Below are 18,872 nucleotides of genomic sequence, written 5' to 3'. Positions count from 1 at the left end.
CAACCTCTAAGCCAAGTTTGGATCCAAATTAAGTTACCCTGGACCATGTGTGCTTTTACCTTCTTTATCAGTCTCCTGTATGGGACCTTGTTAAAGGCTAAACTGAAATAGATTAGATTAGATTAGATTCTCTATCGTATGGAAACAGTCCCTTTGGCCCAACAAGTCCACACCACCCCTCCAAAGAGAAATCCACCCAAACCCATTCCCCTACCTATATTTACCCCTGACTAACACACCTAACACTGTGGGCAATTTAGTATGACCAATTCACCTGACCTGCACATCTTTGGACTGTGGGAAGAAACCAGAGTACGTGGAGGAAACCCACAATGACACAGAGAGAATGTGCAAACTCCATACAGACAGGTGGGAATCGAACCCAGGACCCGGTGCTGTAAGGCAGCAGTGCTAGCCACTGTGCCGTCCGTATATACTTCGAATGACAACAGTTGCATTACCTCATCTCTGCACTTGGTCACCATCTTGAAAAATTCAAATTTGCTAGGCATATCCTTCCCTCTGACAAAGCCACACTGACTACCATAATTCTCCAAATGGAGATTAATTCTCTCTCTTTCAGAATTTTTCCAATCGTGTTCCTACCACCAATGTGAAACTCATGAATCCATCGTCAATTGTCAGGAAAACCCACTTGGTTCACTAACTTCCTTTTAGGGAAGAAAACTGCCAAACTCACATTGGTTTATCTCTGCCACCCTACTTGAAAATGGAACCACATCAGCTGTCCTGACCGTCCTTTGCCTTGGTTTCTTATCTATGATATGCTGTGTCACTATCAAACTGATGAACAGTGTCACCTGGCTCTGTCGAATTAGTTTAAACTCATCTCGACAATGTTGTCAAACCCACCTGCAATGAGATTGGTGCTATTTCCAGTTCAGGTACAGACCATTCCACTTGTATAGGTCCCACCTTCTCCCAGGAATTCCTCCTCCCACGCCAACTCCTGTGCCTTGCATTCAGTTGCCCCAATCTCCTATTTCTCCTCTTGTGTGAAGTATTTTGGGGCATGCTGAAGTACTACGTATGGAAATAAACGCACAGTGCAGGAGAAACATGGTAAGTCTGGCAGTACCAATGGAGAGAAAACATTAACAAGCCCAATGATTCTTCATCAGATATCACACACTCACTTGCTTTCCCATCCATATGGGGACAACTTTGTTTGGAATCATTTATCTGGCTGAGAATAATTCTGGTCAAACAGATGAAGTTAAGGCCATAATATGCTGGGTGACTAGCAGAGGAAAATAATTTTCATGTTCAACTGTTATTCAAATTAATCAGTGTTCCTACAGAATATTGACACTCCATAGATGCAGCCCGATCCATGGAATTTCTCCAGCATCATTTGGGTTTGTTTCAGCATCTGCAATTTTTGATTTTATTTTCTATCTACAATGTACTGCAAGTGAAACAAGCCGCAGCTATTAAGTGGTGCTGTCTTTCGCTCTGGGTGATGTCAGACTCTAGCTCAATCTACTAACTTACTTTCTTCTATGTGTGAGCCAAGTCCTGCGTGTTCTTTAAATGAAGCAATAGGAGAAGATATTCGGTCTCACACTTTTAGTTTATTTTAGCAGTAATTGGATAAAGCATACAGAGCTCTGGGTCTAGACCTTTCTGTCCCTGACAAACTATACAGTCTGTCAGTTCAGAAAAATACCACTCCCTTCTGTCCCTGACCCAGTCTTTTATATAATAAAAAATGACATGCAATCACTGAGGTGGAATCACCTTCTGATTGGCTCTTGATCTGACTCCATTCTCCGCCTCCTTGCATTCACGGATGTCCAACCCCATGTGACCTTGTTTTGACCGCGAAACAGAGTACCACGTGACCCCTGCACGCCTCCGGCACGTGAAACAGAGCATCACATGACCTTGCTTCGCAACGGAGCGGAGCACCACGTGACCTCCTTCTGCGCACGCGCACATAACGGAGCATCCCCAAAGGCTTCCGAGTATATTTATACTCGCAGCCAGCCATATATTTATAAGTAAGGCATATATTTACAGTGAGAATAAAGATTGCCCTGTTAATTTCAGATTTTTTTTTAGATTAGATGCATAGTATAACTTACGAATGAGAAGTTTATAATGGGGAGGCAATGACCTAGTGGTATTATCAATGGATTGTTAATCCAGAGACCAGGTAATGTTCTGTGGAACTGGGTTTGAATCCTGCCACAGCATATTGTGGTATTTGATTTTAATATATTTTTTTTAAAATCTGGATCACGAATCCATGGACAATTGTTGGAAAATACCCACCTGGTTCACTAACGTCCTTTTAGGGAAGGAAACTGCCATCCTTACCTGGTCAGACTACATGTGACTCCAGACCCACAACAGTCTGGTTGGCTCTTAACTGCTCTCTGAGCAATTAGGGATGGGCAATAAATGTTGCCTAGCCAGTGATGTCCACATCCCATGAATGATTAAATAAAAATTCTTTCTCAACAAAGGCCTCAAGGTATCGGGGAGGAGATGAGTTTAGGCTATTGTGACAGGATCATCAAAATGTTCATGAATGGTGGAGTTAGCTCAGTGGGCTGAAAGCCCTATTCTTGCCTCTGTTTTCTACGCTGTGTTGGTTTGTAGGACTGCAGCAGGTAAGTTTGTGTACACTTGAGCAGGGCTAGTTGAGTGGATTTTGTACAGAGAGAGGTCCTTGGCAGAGCACTGTTCTTCAGTTTACATTTTTTTTTAAAAAAAATGAAATGACCCACCTGGGGAGAAAGTGGCCTACAATATACACTGAGATGATTAATGCCAGTTTAATATTCTCCTGTGGGCAACACTGATGTTGGATTTCAATTTAACTCTCAAATCCAGAACAGGTTTCTTTTAAAATGGTACTCGGCCATAAAGTAAGCATTTTAAAAGGAACACCAAATATAAATTGTGCAATGTGTGTATGCCTTTCTGTAATGGCATGCAATGAATTGCCAAGCTTTTAATCAAATCTCATTGTTCGGGCATTTCATAAAAAGCTCAAAGCTTTGCACTATGTAATGTGACATTCTCTGAACCCCTCATAATAGATTGGAGTTTTATGATTCACTCTCTGCTATCTAATATTCTATATGTTTTCAACCAGTGGGATTTAGTGCTTGATCTGCTATTGTGCCTGGTAAAGCTCAGCACAATAATCAATCAACTGCTCATCTTGCTTATGGAAGGAGAGAGCTGTTCCTTCCTGAATGAGTGTAATATTGCATTAAAATGAAACAGCCGTTGCTCTCCTTTCCAAATAACAAGTCTGTTTGTTTTCATTTCTCACCACCCTCTTTCCCACCCCCCATCCAAAACGCTTGGTTTAGCTTCTGACCATCTTTTTCTTTGTGTTCCTGCAGCAGCAGCTTCAAGCGCAACAGCTGTCTCACCTCCATGGTCTCACGGTGCCACTCACCCCGTTGCCAGCTGGCCTGCAGCCTCCTGTCATCCCTTCAGTCAGTGCCAGTGCTGGACTACTGGCATTATCCAGCGCTTTGGGCTCACAGATCCACCTCCCCTCAAAAGATGACAAGAACCACCATGATGGTGACCACCAGAGAGATGAGGGGGTACAGAAACCCGATTAGGAACTTTTGAGGATTGCGCAACACAAAATCCTTAAACATGATCTTTGGTGTTTGTTTTAATGCCTGTATATATCTCGGAGGTGGCAATTTTGTGCTGTGTATGTTATTATTTAGGAGAACAAAGCCTATTTTAAAGCTGCAGTATATTAAAAGCAACTTTGTTTTGGCATGAACAAAGCAGGGGGACACTAAGTATGAATTTGCTTCAGACGAGGGCATAACATATTGGCTTGTCCACCTGATGGACATTTTAGTGTTCAGCATCTTCAAGATAAAAGCTTCTGATTCAGCCTGTCCATTGAAACTGCGCTGGGCAGGAATTGCCTTTCCGACTAATTGCCCACATAATTGGGCTGTTGAGTGATTTTGTTTCAAGTCAAATGACCTGTAACGTGCAGATCAGTACATTGTCAGAAACCAAAGCAAATTTGCCAAATTGATGGTAAGATCGCTGATTTTCTGTGCTCTTGAAATTGCCATATTGTTGACCTTCTTTAAATGGTTGGCCTATTAACACACTCTAAATCAGTTACATGGGAACAAATCTTTAATAGGAGAAAAATATAAATGTATAATAGTCATCTTAAACTCTTTACTTTCATCTGAATGTTTGTGTATTGATCTACAAAAGTTTGAGAACACTTTTTCTTTTTGCTATCTAATCCTTGTTGGGGATTTGATCTGCAGTTTCAAATTTCTGTCACCATTTTAAAGTTTGTTGAGTAAAAGATCTACTGAGCAAGATAGAGATAATCATTAAAATTGTTATTGTCGGCTTGTTTCTGGATGGGGCGAGAGGAATGCAATGAGAGTTGACTTTAGAATCTGATGGGAGAGCTTGGCAGAAGATTTTTCTGTTGGATTGTGTAAAGCCTTCAGAACAGGGGCATTCATCACCAACTTGCAGCTCAACTCAAAGCAAAATAGTGTTTCTGTATTGTGCAGTATTTTCTCAAGAAAGCTCAGATCTTTGAAAAAATATCAGGGAGTGAATTCTGAACACATGGCTGTACAATTGGATGTTTCATTTGCTGCATTGACAATAGGAAAGGTGCAACCAACTTTGTGTCGATGGCTTTAACTTGAACCTTTATAGGGTTCAACACTGGTCTTGTGCACCTGAAATGTGCTTGTATTTGGTATCTCCTTCATCCCGGTGATTTGTACATTGTAGTTTTCAGTGATGGCTGAATCATTTTCATTTTCTTTGGTGACCATATGAGAAGAATCATGAAGGGGATCCATCAAGGCAAATGGGAGAGGTTGGAGCTGCAATTGTGTTCCTGTTGGTTATGGTTGGTGAAGGATATGTGTATGCCATGCTTGAAGTTCATATTTTCCGATCCCCACCTCCACCATTCCACTCCCCCACCCCAAAAAAGGAGAAAATATTAAACCCAGACTTCTCTCTGAATGACTTGGTCACACAATTAACATCCATGAAAGAACAACCATGCCAAATTTGGTTCTAGTTTCATGAAGCCCTTTGCAAAAACAAAAGGAATGTAACTCAGCCTGTGGGACAGACTAATGCCACTCCCTGTGGATTTGAAATTATATGCCAGTTTTAGCCCTGACTCTGTAATACACAGAGCTTTCAAACCCTCCAATATTAGGCACTTCACATCCAAGTTTTATGACTTAGAAGGTGGAAAGTAAGGTTAGGGAAAAATTGTTGACAGTGTACAGCCTAACTCTTGGATCGGTTGATTGTTGAAGCTATTTTTGATTGAGGGTGTTTAAAGTATATCTTCAGGATTATTTGCCATTAAGAATCTAATTTTCAGAAATCCTTATCTCTAGTGGGACCAAATTCTTCTCGTGCATTTCAGTACATGAATTTGGGCATTCTTAGTGGGGCGAGGGTACTTTCTACAAATAAATGAGCAGAATTCCCATAGACATGCCACATTCTGGTCTTGTTGAAGAGCAAAACTGAAATTGTAACTGTTTCACTCACTGATGTTGTCTATCCTGTTCAGTATTTGCAGCATTTTCTGTTTTTATTCTTGATTTCCTACATCTCTTGTACTTTGTTTCTGATTCAGTATGATAACGTTGGGCTGGTTTAGACGCTGAGTGTGGACTCTTAGCACTTCAGTGTAAATGTCAAGGTGGGTCCATTTCCCCTTAACTGGCTCACCCCTGCTTTAATGTTTTGAGTGATAGCCTTTTAATTATTAAGACGCAATTCCAGGTGGACGTTTCACACTGTAGAGTTGCTGGCCAATTGGATGCTGGTAGCTGTGCACACTGGCACTACCAGGGAGTGGTGGTCACTGTAGATGGTCCAAGGAGTGGCAGTCAGCAAAGGACCCAACCACTCGGGTATGGCTAGGATCTTGCCTCAGTCAGGTTATCCATCTCTGGCAGTGGCAGAGTCAATGTTGGACAAGGTGTGGGTTTGGATTGGAGTAGGGAGGGTTCATTTTGAGTATCTGCCTTCTATCATCTGTGGTGGTGAGTTGAAGCCCAAATTTAGGCACTATTTGACCTACCTGACGGCTTCCATTCTGTCACAGGACCACAAACAAGCATGTGATCAGTAAACTTTAGACCACATGTCTCCAATATTGCAGTAAAGCATATTTATTTAACATCCAGCACCTTCCTGAATAAGGTTCTTTAATCTCAGTAGTAGCATAGACGTCGCACTGATCGCAACCAACCACCATTAACTAAAATCTCCTCCTGTGTGTCATTTGGGAATGCATCTGGAGTTTGGACAATTTGATTTTGTTCCATTTTGGGTCAGACCGAGGCTGCTCTCGTTGAGGTTGGGTTGGAGGTGGTGAAAAAAGTTGCTGGTGGTGGGGTGAAGGAACCTTTTTGAGTCAATTGATTTTGTGTGTGTTAAGTGTGGCCTATATTAGAGTAAATATGGTATATTTTTGTTCCTTTGTGTATATATTCTGGTTCCTGAGAGCATTTCATTATTCAGGTCAAACTCTTTTCAGTGGATTATCTGGGCCTCACTTGTGTCGGAAGCAGTGAACAGGACTACAGTGCTATTTTGCTTGTATAACATTAGGATTTCATGTGCTGTTGATAGATTTCCAAATGAGGGCTTCATTGAAATCCATGTTGAACTACAGTCTATATACTACAGCTTTAAACATTGGACCACTGCAAGTAGCTTCAGTTTGTTTATTTGCTTATGATTTAATACCAGTTTTCTTGCCACTGCTTGTGACTGGCTGTGTGCCACCTCTGACGTGCCAGATACAATTACTCAGTTACAACTGGCCCATATCCCTCATCTAGCAACTGAATTACAGACTTGGCAGACAAAGGTCCAAAGATGATAACTTTCTCCAGAGCATATGTTCAGTCATAAAATGACTGTTTTCAGGAGTAAACTTCAAAGTGAAGCTAACCTCTAATGGGGGAGCGAATGTTTTTTGTGGCATTATTTGTTTATTTGTAACAGATTTAAATCATGTAAAGCAGTTTCTGACAGTAGGATTGACAGAATGCAAATTCAAGATCTGACCCTAGAGTGCATCAAAGAAAAGTCAAAGGCCCCTCCAGTTTGAGATGGAGGTGGGGGTTGAACCTGAGTCATGTCATGTTTTAGTGCGCGCACAAGTATTGTTTCAGAGTGACGGAGAGACCACTTACACAGTGGGAGGAATGTGGTTCCCTGCCACCCAGCCCCAATCCCAAAGCCAGTTGCTTTGCTTGGAGACCGACAGAATTCACTCTTCGCCCTGCTAACTTTAAATACTGGCTTACTTTGCATGTTGTTTGCATGTGCACATGAGCAGTGTGTTTTGCCGATACAACAGCCGTAATCGGCACCTGACCAGCTTTCATTTACTTCATTTGAAGGGGGCAGTGGCTGGAGCAAGTTTGAACAGTTGGGTGCCACTGCATCAATTGCTTTATTCAATTGCCCAACAGTAAAACATGCATTGTCTTCAGAACAGCACTTGCCACATAAAGGGAGCTCTTCATTACTGTGAACCTTCCTCTCAAATTCCTAAACTGCTTAAGATACTTATTTGGGCTGCTGTTGTGTTTTTTGCACCTGCTAAAACTGGAGGCAAGTGATGTGGCTGAGGCTTTATAGTTAGCGATATGTCTCCCGTTCCCAGTTTATTTTTTAGTTGGGCACAGCTTTTCACTTTGGAAAAGCTCCACCTTAAATTGGTGTGGTGCTTGAAGCAACAGGATTGTTTTCTGTACTTTTGAGGGACCTGGTAATAGGACCTTAATGGATCACTGTCCACATACAGGTCCACAGTGGCACTATCTTCCCTGACCTCTTAACTGGAGAAGGGACTTGGTTAGTTGGCCTAAACACACAACAGCATAAAGACACTGGCTGCTGGAGTAACATTAGCAGATGCACTCATGGAATTTGAATAGAGAAGGAGAATTTCTTTTGCCATTTGGGGCTTTCTTCTGCTTTTTAGAAGTAGTTTGAGCAATAGTTCGCTAAAAGGCTCCTGTTTTCTCTTTGCTGTTTCAACTAAATATGAATCTTTAATAACTTTCTTGTGTAAAACTAAAACTTAAAAAAAAAACCTTGTAGCTTTTGGCCAAGCACAACCTATCTCACATTTGATATATTTTTTTAGAAAAGTGAAAGAATGCATTCTGTACAGCTGAAGTAACACACAGTCATGGTGATATACAGCAGGCTACCCAGTAGCTGAAGGAAGAATAAACATTGCCCCTCCCCGCCCCCCCCTCCTAACCCCACCACCAATCTTTGACCATATTCATTTCCACCCCCCCACCCCCACCAATCTTTGACCATAATCATTTTGTTGCAGTGTCTTGACCCTGAGAATATAACGTTGCCCCTCTTCTCTGATCCCGGTAGAAGCCAGCTCCAAATTGCCAAATTGTTCTCACCACAACTTATACAGAGAGGTTCTGTAACCGTCCAGTACCTTACAGATTACGTCTGGTTCCATTGAATTAATCTTGAGTGGAATGCAACACTTACCAACCTGGCCCTAGCAACGACAGTGAGAGATTAAAACCTTTTTTCTTTGAAAAATTGCACTTGAACTAAACAGTCACTCATTGAATACAGTGGTAGTCATGAGCAAACTTGTCATTACAACTATGTTTGAAAGTGAAACATGAATAAGTAGTCTCCACGGTCACTTTGTTAATTTAATTTTTATTATTTAATGAAATGAATTGTTACATGCAGCATGCACTAGGGTGCCTCGCCTCCTCTAATTTGAGCATGATGTATAATTGTCAAATCTTGCAGTTTGTATAAATACAAAAAAAAAGCTGTGCACTTGTACAGATTGCTGCATCTCATCATCCCAGTGGCCTCTGTGGAAACTGTGCAATATCAGCATTGCATATCCAGATTAGAGTGGCCATAAAAGAAAATGGTTATATCATACGTTGCATTAATGTATTGAAGTGTATCGCAAGTTATAATGGGAATAATGTTTTATTTTAAAAATGCATTGTCGAAGTAAAATGTCCTTGAATACAAATAATGCTTTCTCACTCTTGTATAGTTTATATATACCAGTTTTCAGATCCTGAATGCCATCAAGTACAATTGTATCATTCTACAAAATTCTTCTGTTCTTTGAATCAACTGCATACAAGTTTGAGGTACAGTGGACCGTATTAAAGATAGACTCTGATAAAATCTCTTTAAAGAGTACTTTTATAAAAGGAAAAGAAACGCCCAAACAAAGATTATTTTGCATCCCAAAACACATTCAATGTTCCTATTTTTGGTCGTCCTGTAATGGACTTTATTGAATAGATACTTTTTAATTTTCAATATATTTATTTTCCCGCCGTCGCAGTCCTCAAAAGGTTAATAAGGCTCCAGAGATAAACGATGCTTTAGAGACCTCCCTGTGAATGTCATTGCATAATGCATAATCTCTCGTATGACAGAATTAGAAAATTATAATTATTGAATTAATCCATCTGATGCTGTGACTTCAGAGCTTTGAATCACTTAAAAATAATAAAACACTTTGCTTTTTCAAAGTCTATTTGTTTCGACTGGTGCTGCAAAGGCTATATACTGCACTTGCACCAGTATCAGTTTGTATGAATATGTATGCAAATTGTGTTGAAGATTAATGTGGCGGTGTTTAAAAAAAACATTATGTCTTAAATAAAACAAAAGTGTATTAAATTAGTTCGCTAGTGCTGTAAGGAAATATCTATGGTGCCTTACAAATAAAAGCAAATGTGATTAAATTATAATGTGGATGTCGTTCTGCTTTTATTTTGCTTCCTCTGCAAATCTGATAATTTTGTAAGTGTGGCCTGTTATCTGGGTTGCTCCTCTGGAGTATTTGTGTGCATTTGATGGTGCCGGCACTGTAGCAGAGATACAATAAAACTCATCAGAAATAAAAGCCAAAGAAATCAATGTGAGGCATTCTAATATGAGGAGAGGCATGTTTGATTTAAATTAAGCTGATATTAACAATAGCTGCTCAACACAAAGCTACCTCCCTCCATGAAGGAAAAAAGTTTTGCAATTTGTGCATAACCTCTTTTTTTTTTCCTAAATCCAGGTCATCCAAACACCTTCCAACCAATGGAGTATATTTTGAAGCAGGAAATGCAACAGTCACAATTGGTGCACAGTAAACTTGCAAAAACAGAAATGTGAGAATGATCAGATAATTGGTTTTAATGGATCTAATTGGGCATGAAGTATTGGCTGGGACACCATCCTTGCTTCTCTCCGACAAGCACATTGAGATTTTCTACATCTGTCAGACAGGCTGGACAATAATGTCTCATCCAATTGTGCTGCATTCTCGTGCATGGGTGTGTCCGCCTTGATTTCTGTGTTCTTGATCTTCCACTCTTTGAACGGCTATTGAAGTGCAATCCTATTTATGCCAGCTGGTTCAAGAATAGGAGGCCTATGTAACCTGCAACAAGATAAAACAATTGGCTCACTGATTTGGAAGTGTAGATGGACAAATACATGCACAACACTGGCAGCATTCTCATTCTTTCTGCTTGCTCGAGTACTTCTGCAGCATAATCAACCACCGGCTTACAAAACCAAATCAGAAGTCTCACTACACCAGGTTATAGTCCAAAGGTTTATTTGGAAGCACTGCTCCGAAAACTTGTTATTTCAAATAAACCTGTCGGACTATGACCTCATGTCAGGTGACTTCTGATTTTTGTCCACCCCAGTCCAACACCGGCACCGGCACCTCCACCTCATTCCCAGTCCAGACAAGGGAATTTGGAGGGAATGGTATTCTGGAAGGAAAGGATCAAATGGCTTTTAATGGCTTTCTTTACCTGTTTGACCTTGATAATTTTGCACCCTCTCTTTGATCAAAAAGGCAAGGAAAGCCATTTGATCCTTCCCTTCCAGAATACTGTTCCCTCCAAATTCCCTTGTCTGGATTGGGAATGATGTAGCAGTTCTTCCAACACAGCCCAGCTGGTACTTTATTGATGAGCGAATTGCTGAAGCAGAGAGATCGTCATCTCTTTTAGCCCTCCCTTTTCTGAAAACCAGGCTTTTTTATTTAAAATCCCTGTCCAGAGTGCAGCCCTATCAGAAGGGTCTTCGTCTGTTTCGACCTTGTAGGACAAGAGCAGTAATTAATCATCCAGTATCTCAAGGTGCACATGGTACCGTTTAACTTGCACATAGTAAAGATCTTCATGTCAATCAACCTCCACACTTCACTAACATTTCCAAAAGAATAAGATTCAATTTAGATTGAATATTTTGCATGCATAAAATATTCAGACCAACATTGACTATTGGGAGTACCAGGCGTGTGATGCTAATTCTTACCTGCTAAACTCTGAATATAAATGTGCCTGTATTAAACATAGGGTTTAATATCACATTAACATACTACCAGCAGGTAATTTACAGAGGAAAATCTGACGTGATTAAAAGAATGATAGGTGACCACACAGAACATAACCTAGTTGATCGTTTTTTTTTGGTGCAATGTTAAATTATTCTATTTGGAGTCTTGTACAGACCATTAATCATTTAGTGGCAGAGTCATGACATTGTTTCAGTTGTTTAAACTGAGCACTTGCAATGCTTGTGGGGGATTGGCCCCTCTGTTTATGCCAGGGCCTCTGCTATTTTAATCATGATTGCTTTTCTGTACCTGTAAGCTAATAAAATTAATGGCCGCTAGTCTGTCTCATATAGGGGTTTCACAGACCAGGGCTTGACGTCCTGGAATGTTTGCCAGAAGATCTTTGCAAAGTTATGAATGATGTTTTAGACCGAAATGCTCATGAACTTCGCAAATTTAAGTATAGGTTCATTGTGATTGGATATGTTCATAGTTTGTGTCCAATTTTAACAGTGCTGCCACAGTTACTTTTATGGTTCTGACAAAAGTTTACACAGTCCATTTATTCTCATGGGAACAGAACCACAAGTTCTTTTAGAGGGTGGTTTTGACATTTATTAAGGTACTTTAACTGCAAATGAATGTGCACCAGTCATTTTTGATTGAAGTTGTACATTCCCATGGAGAAACACAATCATGAAGTTCAAGTAAAATGATTTGTTTCCTAAAAGAACAGTTCTTTTGTATACGAGTATCTTGAACATTGGAATGACTATTTTTAATTAGTCAAATCACTCCAAAAGCCTTGTTCAACAATTTATTTCTCTACAGTGTTCTTCAACAGTGTTCTAAGGAGGTGTTTGGTATGCTTTCCTTTATTGGTCAGAGTATTGAGTACAGAAGTTGGAAGGTCATGTTGCGGCTGTACAGGACATTAGTTAGGCCACTGTTGGAATATCACGTGCAATTCTGGTCGTCTTCCTATTGGAAAGATGTTGTGAAACTTGGAAGAGTTCAGAGAAGATGCACAAGGATGTTGCCAGGGTTGGAGGATTTGAGCGATAGGGAGAGGCTGAACAGGCTGGGGCTGTTTTGCCTGGAGCGTCGGAGGCTGAGGAGTGACCTTATGGAGGTTTACAAAATTGTGAGGGGCATGGATAGGGTCTTTTCCCTGGGGTCGGGGAGTCCAGAACTAGAGGGCATAAGCTTCGGGTGAGAGGGGAAAGATGTAAAAGAGACCTAAGGGGCAACTTTTTCACACAGAGTGATACGGGTATGGAATGAGCTGCCAGATGATGTGGTGGAGGCTGGTACAATTGCAACATTTAAAAGGCATTTGGATGGATATATGAATAGGAAGGGTTTGGAGGGTTATGGGCCGGGTGCTAGCATGTGGGACTAGATTGGGTTGGGAGATCTGGCTGGCATGGACGGGTTGCACCGAAGGTTCTGTTTCCATGCTGTACATCTCTATGACTCTGTTCCTCCAAATTGGGTATCCCAACAACCCTTTCACTCCTCCACTGATAATCATGTCTTCAGCTATCTGAACCCTGTACTCAGGAATCCCCTCCCTAAACTTTAATGCCTCTCCTCACTCATTAAAAACCTTTATGACCAAGCTTTTGGTCACCAGTCCCAATGTCTCCTTTTATGGTTTGGTCGTAATTATTCTTTGGTCTATGAAAGCTCCTTGGAAGCACTTTGGAGCATTATACAATAATTTGCACCAACTCCTATTACCCAATCAACTAGTCATACATAAGCCATAATGATGAGAATGATGGATCATGTGCTTGTAGAAGAAAATCATTAATCTGGTTACATTCCAGATGCACTTTCCAACATGGATCAGGATGGGAATCCTAGTATGTGTCTTCAGTGAACTAGGGCGTGATATGTAGGACAATGTCTGGTGTTGTAAATGAATAAGGTCAAATGAGAAAGAACTGTCAAGAAACAGTTCTTTGAGTTTATGCTTCAGGTATCATCCAGACTAATACTAAACCCTGCAAAGTTGGAGATCATTGCATTTGATCTCTGGCCATGCTTCGTTAACTTAGTCAAATCAGTGATCGAAGGATACAATTAGAACTCAGCACTTCTGAGAAAACTTACCTATGCTGTCACTCCACACCACAAAGAGCCATTGCTGGAAACATGCTTGAATGTGCAGCACCTAAAACAAACCAGCCAACCCAAACTGGTTCATGCCAATAGTCAATGTCCAACTTCTGCTTCTCATTGTCTAACACTACCAGCAAAATCTTCTGTTAATTTAAGGTGAGGGGCAAAAGTTCAAATGAGATGAGGGGCAGGTTTTGTTTACACAGAGTGGTAGGAATCTGGGACCTACTGCCAGGGTAGTGGTGGAGGTAGGTATGTTAGGGGGATTTCAGGGACTTTTAAGCACAAGAATATGTAAGGAATGGAGGGATATAGAACATAGGCAGGCAGAAGGGATTGGTTTAATTTGGTGTCATGTTCCGAAGGGTCAGTTCCCATGCTGTACTGTTCTATGTTCTATTTCTCTTATATACATCTAAGCTGCCCTTAAAATGAATCTAGACTGACAGCAAGATCAGGCTCAGCTGTGATTTTTTTTTATATGTTCACACTCCCCATTTACTCTCTGACCTGAGCTGTCAAACATAGAAAATAGGAGCAAGAGAAGCCCATTTAACCCTTGACCTGTGCAGCCATTCATCCAACTCAGTAACCTGCCCCTGCTTTCTCTCCATTCCCTTTGATCCTTTAACTGTAAAGACTATAACTCTTTCTTGAAAACATTCAGTATTTTGACCTGATGGTTTTTGTGGCAGAGAATTCCACAAGCTCACTAATCTCTGGCTGAAGACTTTTCATTTCAATCAGAAATGGCTTACCATTAGGGCTATCCTTGGACTATATTTATCCTATCTAGTCCTGTTAGAATTTTATATGTTTCTGTGGGATTCACCTTGGTTCTTCTAAGCTCTAGTCAATGTAATACGAACTGATCCAATCGCTCTTCAAATGTCAGTCCTGTGATCCCAGGGATCAGTCTAGTAAACCTTCATTTCACTCCCTTCAAAGCCAGAACATCCTTCCTTCATCTTGCCTCTGTATCTCTCTTCTCTTTGCCACCTCCCACCCCTTGCCCCCACCAAATTCACCTCTGAGGGATTGTGGGGTTGGGGTGGTGGTTGGGGAAGGTGAGTGATGAGTTTCCATCTTTCACAATGATGCTTGACTAATTCCACCTGGAGTGTTAACTTGCGTTAAGTTGGCAAATCGGTCAGCACACACTCTCCTCATGGCAGCTCAGCCCCAAGATTGTTAAACAAAGCACAGGAAGACACCAGCTTTCTAATTCCGTAAGCCTCCTTGAGATCTGTGGGAATATCAGCTTGTTGGGGGTCTGCAAACCCAAGATCCTATTTGCTAGATTCTCTGATGTAATACAGGAATGCCGGGTTATTGAAGGTCAGACAGAGCCCAATCTAGCCAAAGGTAACACCTTCAAGACAGAAAGAACAAAAGGCAAGTGATAAAAATAAATAAGTAATGAAGTAAATGTGAGAGAGACTCCTCAAACAGTTAAATATATAACTTGCCACCACCCTCAATCTGACTTCTTATCCCTGGCTAAATGAAATCAATTTCAAAAAGTTACATATTTGGTCTTCACGTTTCAAAGGTCCCTTTTATCCCCAATAGTATTGAAACTTAGCCAATATGTAGGAATTACAGCTCCAGGAACTTTCACACACTGGAGAGAAAGATGGTATTCAGCGTCCAAAACAAAGGGGTCATTCAGTGCGGTTTCTCTCAGCAGATAGGAATACTGGTGTGTTTTGATTTTGTCGACGTTTTCCTGATTATTTTTGCTGGAAACAATTCTCTTTCAGTTCAATTACCTTCAGTTCGGTCGGTCTGGCCTCAGACCCATGAGCTGTCTCATGCCTGCCCTTCAACGTTTTCCAAATAATGTGCAGCTTAACAATTATGAGAAATTACATTTGTTAACCTGTCGCCAAATGCAAGGCAGAAGTTGATGTGTATGAAACTGGGAATGTATCAAGGTCAGGTCTAAGTGGGCTACATTGAAAATAGCTTTTCTCTTTAATGGTGTGCAGTACAAAGTGCTGTTACAAAAATCAGCAGGATCAGGATACTTATTCCAGGTCTGAATGGTGAATTATTATTTTCAGACAACTCAGTGGGGGATGCAAGATTGTTTCTTTGTGACAATCATTTTCTAACCTGTAACCTTCAACCCTACTACTGGACTTCATATGCAAAGATAAATTAAATGATTTTAGATCATAAACTCTGCCTTCATTTTGTTTCTGTTTCTTTTTTCCTAGTTCAATTTTTCTCAATGTGTTAATTTCTCCACTTACCAACTATTAATGCCTTATCTGGACCCCTTTTTTTTTTGCTTCTTTATCCCAATCATTACTATAAAATCTTTAAAAACCAAAAGAACTGTGGATGCTGTAAATTAGAAACAAAAACAGACATTGCTGGAAAAGCTGAGCAGGTCTGATAGCATCTGTGGAGAGAAATCAGAGTTAACGTTTCAGGTCCAGTGACCCTTTCTCAGAAACTCAGTTCTGAAGAAAAGTCACTGAACCCAAAATGTTAACTTTGATTTCTCTCCACAGATGCTGGCAGACCTGCTGAGCTTTTCCAACAATTACCATTCTTGTCATTGTTGATCATAAAACCTTTGTTATTTAATCTCTCCTGGTCAGCACCCTATCACATGCTTCTCTTTTCTTTTCCACCCCCTCCCTCCCCCCACCCCCCCCCCCACCCCACCCCACCCCCCCACCACATAATTTCACTCACTCCAAACTGATTAACTTACTGCCTTTCCTCAGTCATAATAAAGAGACATTGACCTGAACCATTTACAAACTTCCTTACTTCAAACACTTCCTGACCTGTTGAGTATTACCAGCAGTTTGAGTTTTTTATTTCAGGTTTTTGACATCTGCATTATTTTGTCTCAATCTAAGACAATCTTTGATGTCCCTAGCTCATTAACATTGTTAAAAGTCACACAACACCAGGTTGTAGACCAACAGGTTTATTTGGAAGTACTAGTTTTCTGAATGCTGCTCCTTCATCAGGTAGATAGTGGGTACATATGCACACACTCATGCAGACCCTCTCATAGGAGAAAGTGAGGACTGCAGATCAGAGCTGAAAATGTGTTGCTGGAAAAGCACAGCAGGTCAGGCAGCATCCAAGGAGCAGGAGAATCAACGTTTCGGGCATAAGCCTGAAGAAGGGCTCATGCCCGAAACGTCAATTCTCCTGCTCCTTGGATGCGGCGTGACCTGCTGCGCTTTTTCGACCCTGTCTCATACACATGATCTCTCAGACAAAACACATAACACCCCCCATACTTTCACCCACGCGCACACCCTTTCATAGGCTTATACTCTGTCACACTCACAGTCACACTCTACCAAGCACACGTACATACATGCACACACACACTTGTACTCACACCGACACACACGTATGTCTATAGGGTAAATTTGCATTTGCAGAATTGTATTTGTAGATACATTCTGTTTTGCTCAAAATGCACACAATCTGCAGGCAGTCATAGTCATGGGGATGTACAGCATGGAAACAGACCCTTCAGTCCAACTCGTCTTTGGCGACCAAATATCCTAAATTAATCTAGTCCCATTTGTCAGCACTCGGTCCAAATCTGTCTAAATCCTTCCTATTCATATACCTATCCAGATGTCTTTTAAATGATGTAATTGTACTAGCCTCCACCACTTCCTCTGGCAGGTCGTTCCATACACGCACCACCATCTGTGTCCCTTTTAAATCATTTCCCTCTCACCCTAAACTTATGCCCACTAGTTCTGGACTCCCCCAAACCAGGGAAACGATCTTCTCTATTTACCCTATCCATTCCCCTCATGATTCTATAAATCTCAGCCATCAATGCTTCAGGGAAATTATGTTTCTATAAGATCCCCCTCATTCTTCTACTTTCCATTGAGTGTAGTCCCAGTCTACTCAACCTCTTCCTCATAAGCCGACCCTCATTCCGGAATCAACCTAGTGAACCTCCTCTGCACCCCCTTTAGTGCCAGCACATCCTTTCTCAAGAAAGGAGATCAAAACTATACACAGTACTTGAGGTGTGGTCTCACCAGCAACCTATGCAGCTGCAGCATAACCTCCTGGTTTTTAAACTCCATCCCTCTATTACCTGCTGCACTTGCAAACCAACATTTTGTGATTCATGCACAAGGGCACCCAGGTCCCTCTGCACAGCAGCATGCTACAGTGATTCACCATTTAAATAATAATCCATTTTGCTGTTATTCTTACCAAAGTGGATGACCCCACATTTACCAACATTGTACTCCATCTGCCAGATCCTTGCCCACTCACTTAATCTATATCCTCCTGCGGACTTTGTGTCCTCTGCACACTTTGCTCAACTTGCTTTGCTGTCATCTGAGAACTTTGATACATTACACTTGGTCCCCAACTCGAAATCATCAATGTAAATTTTAAACCATTACGCCATTTTATAAATTTCTACTTTGGAAATAGAACCAGTCTGACTCAAGGTTGGAATACATACAGACTTTAACCTCACAACTTTTATGCATTGTCTGAGCTGAGATGTCACCTTTTTCTATAAAAGGTTACGTTATCTCGGGAATGTGACTTGAGAGAAGTTGTGGGATTTACATATTTAGAATGGTTGCAGGTTTTGATTCATTAATGATGAAAGACTTAACAGCAATCTAGGATTGTTTAATACATCGTACTAGTTGCATGACACTTTAATCTTGTGCGATAAATTCTGTGTCTTATGATCCTGGCCCACTAGCTACTTGATGATGGAGCACCACTCTGAAAGCCAGTACTGTACTTCCAAATAAACCTGTTGGACTATAACCTGGTGTTGTGTGATTTTTTAACTTTGTCCACCCTAGTCCAGCACAGCACCTCCATATCATTAATATTAGGTGAGTTTGTATCCAATAAGACCTAATTCAGCCAAGTTTGTGTTATCTCCCAGAACTAAGTGTGGATATTGTGCATTGAGAAATCCAACAGACATCTTTTACAGCTAACTGTTAAGTACAAATATTACAATCTTCAAGCATATTAGTATCTGGGCTAATTGTAAGCTATTAGTTTATAATAGAGGAGCATGTTTCCAGTAGAATGACATGCTTCAACAATAGAAGGTATGAAGATGTACAAGAACTTTCTAGCCTCAGGTCACATGCTAGAATACAACAATGACATGCAAGTGTCCCTCAAAAACAAACCAAGCATGTCACAACACAACAGATATGACAATGATTCAGTAAGCTTTCTCCTCTTTGTAAACTACACATGCATAATTCCTCCTCCCATGTCATGTTAAATGAAAGAAGCATCACTATATTTACTAATCATACTCGTTTTATCCTAA

At 40.8% G+C, this 18,872-nt stretch overlaps 1 protein-coding gene across 2 annotated transcripts in view; it reads left to right on the top strand.

The window, feature by feature from the left end:
- LOC140494707 (TLE family member 5-like) overlaps positions 1 to 9,818 on the top strand; it is a 122,107-nt gene extending 112,289 nt beyond the window's left edge. The window contains exon 7 of one of the 2 annotated variants that reach the window (XM_072594219.1): positions 3,387 to 9,818. In XM_072594219.1, the coding sequence (XP_072450320.1) occupies positions 3,387 to 3,611 (225 nt within the window). In that variant the 3' untranslated portion in view covers positions 3,612 to 9,818. Of the gene's footprint in view, positions 1 to 3,383 lie in introns of both variants that reach the window. The other variant, XM_072594217.1, reaches the window with a different exon arrangement.
- Positions 9,819 to 18,872: the final 9,054 nt, after the last annotated feature.

The sequence above is a fragment of the Chiloscyllium punctatum genome, chromosome 24 (assembly GCF_047496795.1).
Source record: "Chiloscyllium punctatum isolate Juve2018m chromosome 24, sChiPun1.3, whole genome shotgun sequence".
NCBI classification, from domain to species: Eukaryota; Metazoa; Chordata; class Chondrichthyes; order Orectolobiformes; family Hemiscylliidae; genus Chiloscyllium; species Chiloscyllium punctatum.
This window is presented reverse-complemented; position numbering and strand designations above follow the sequence as displayed.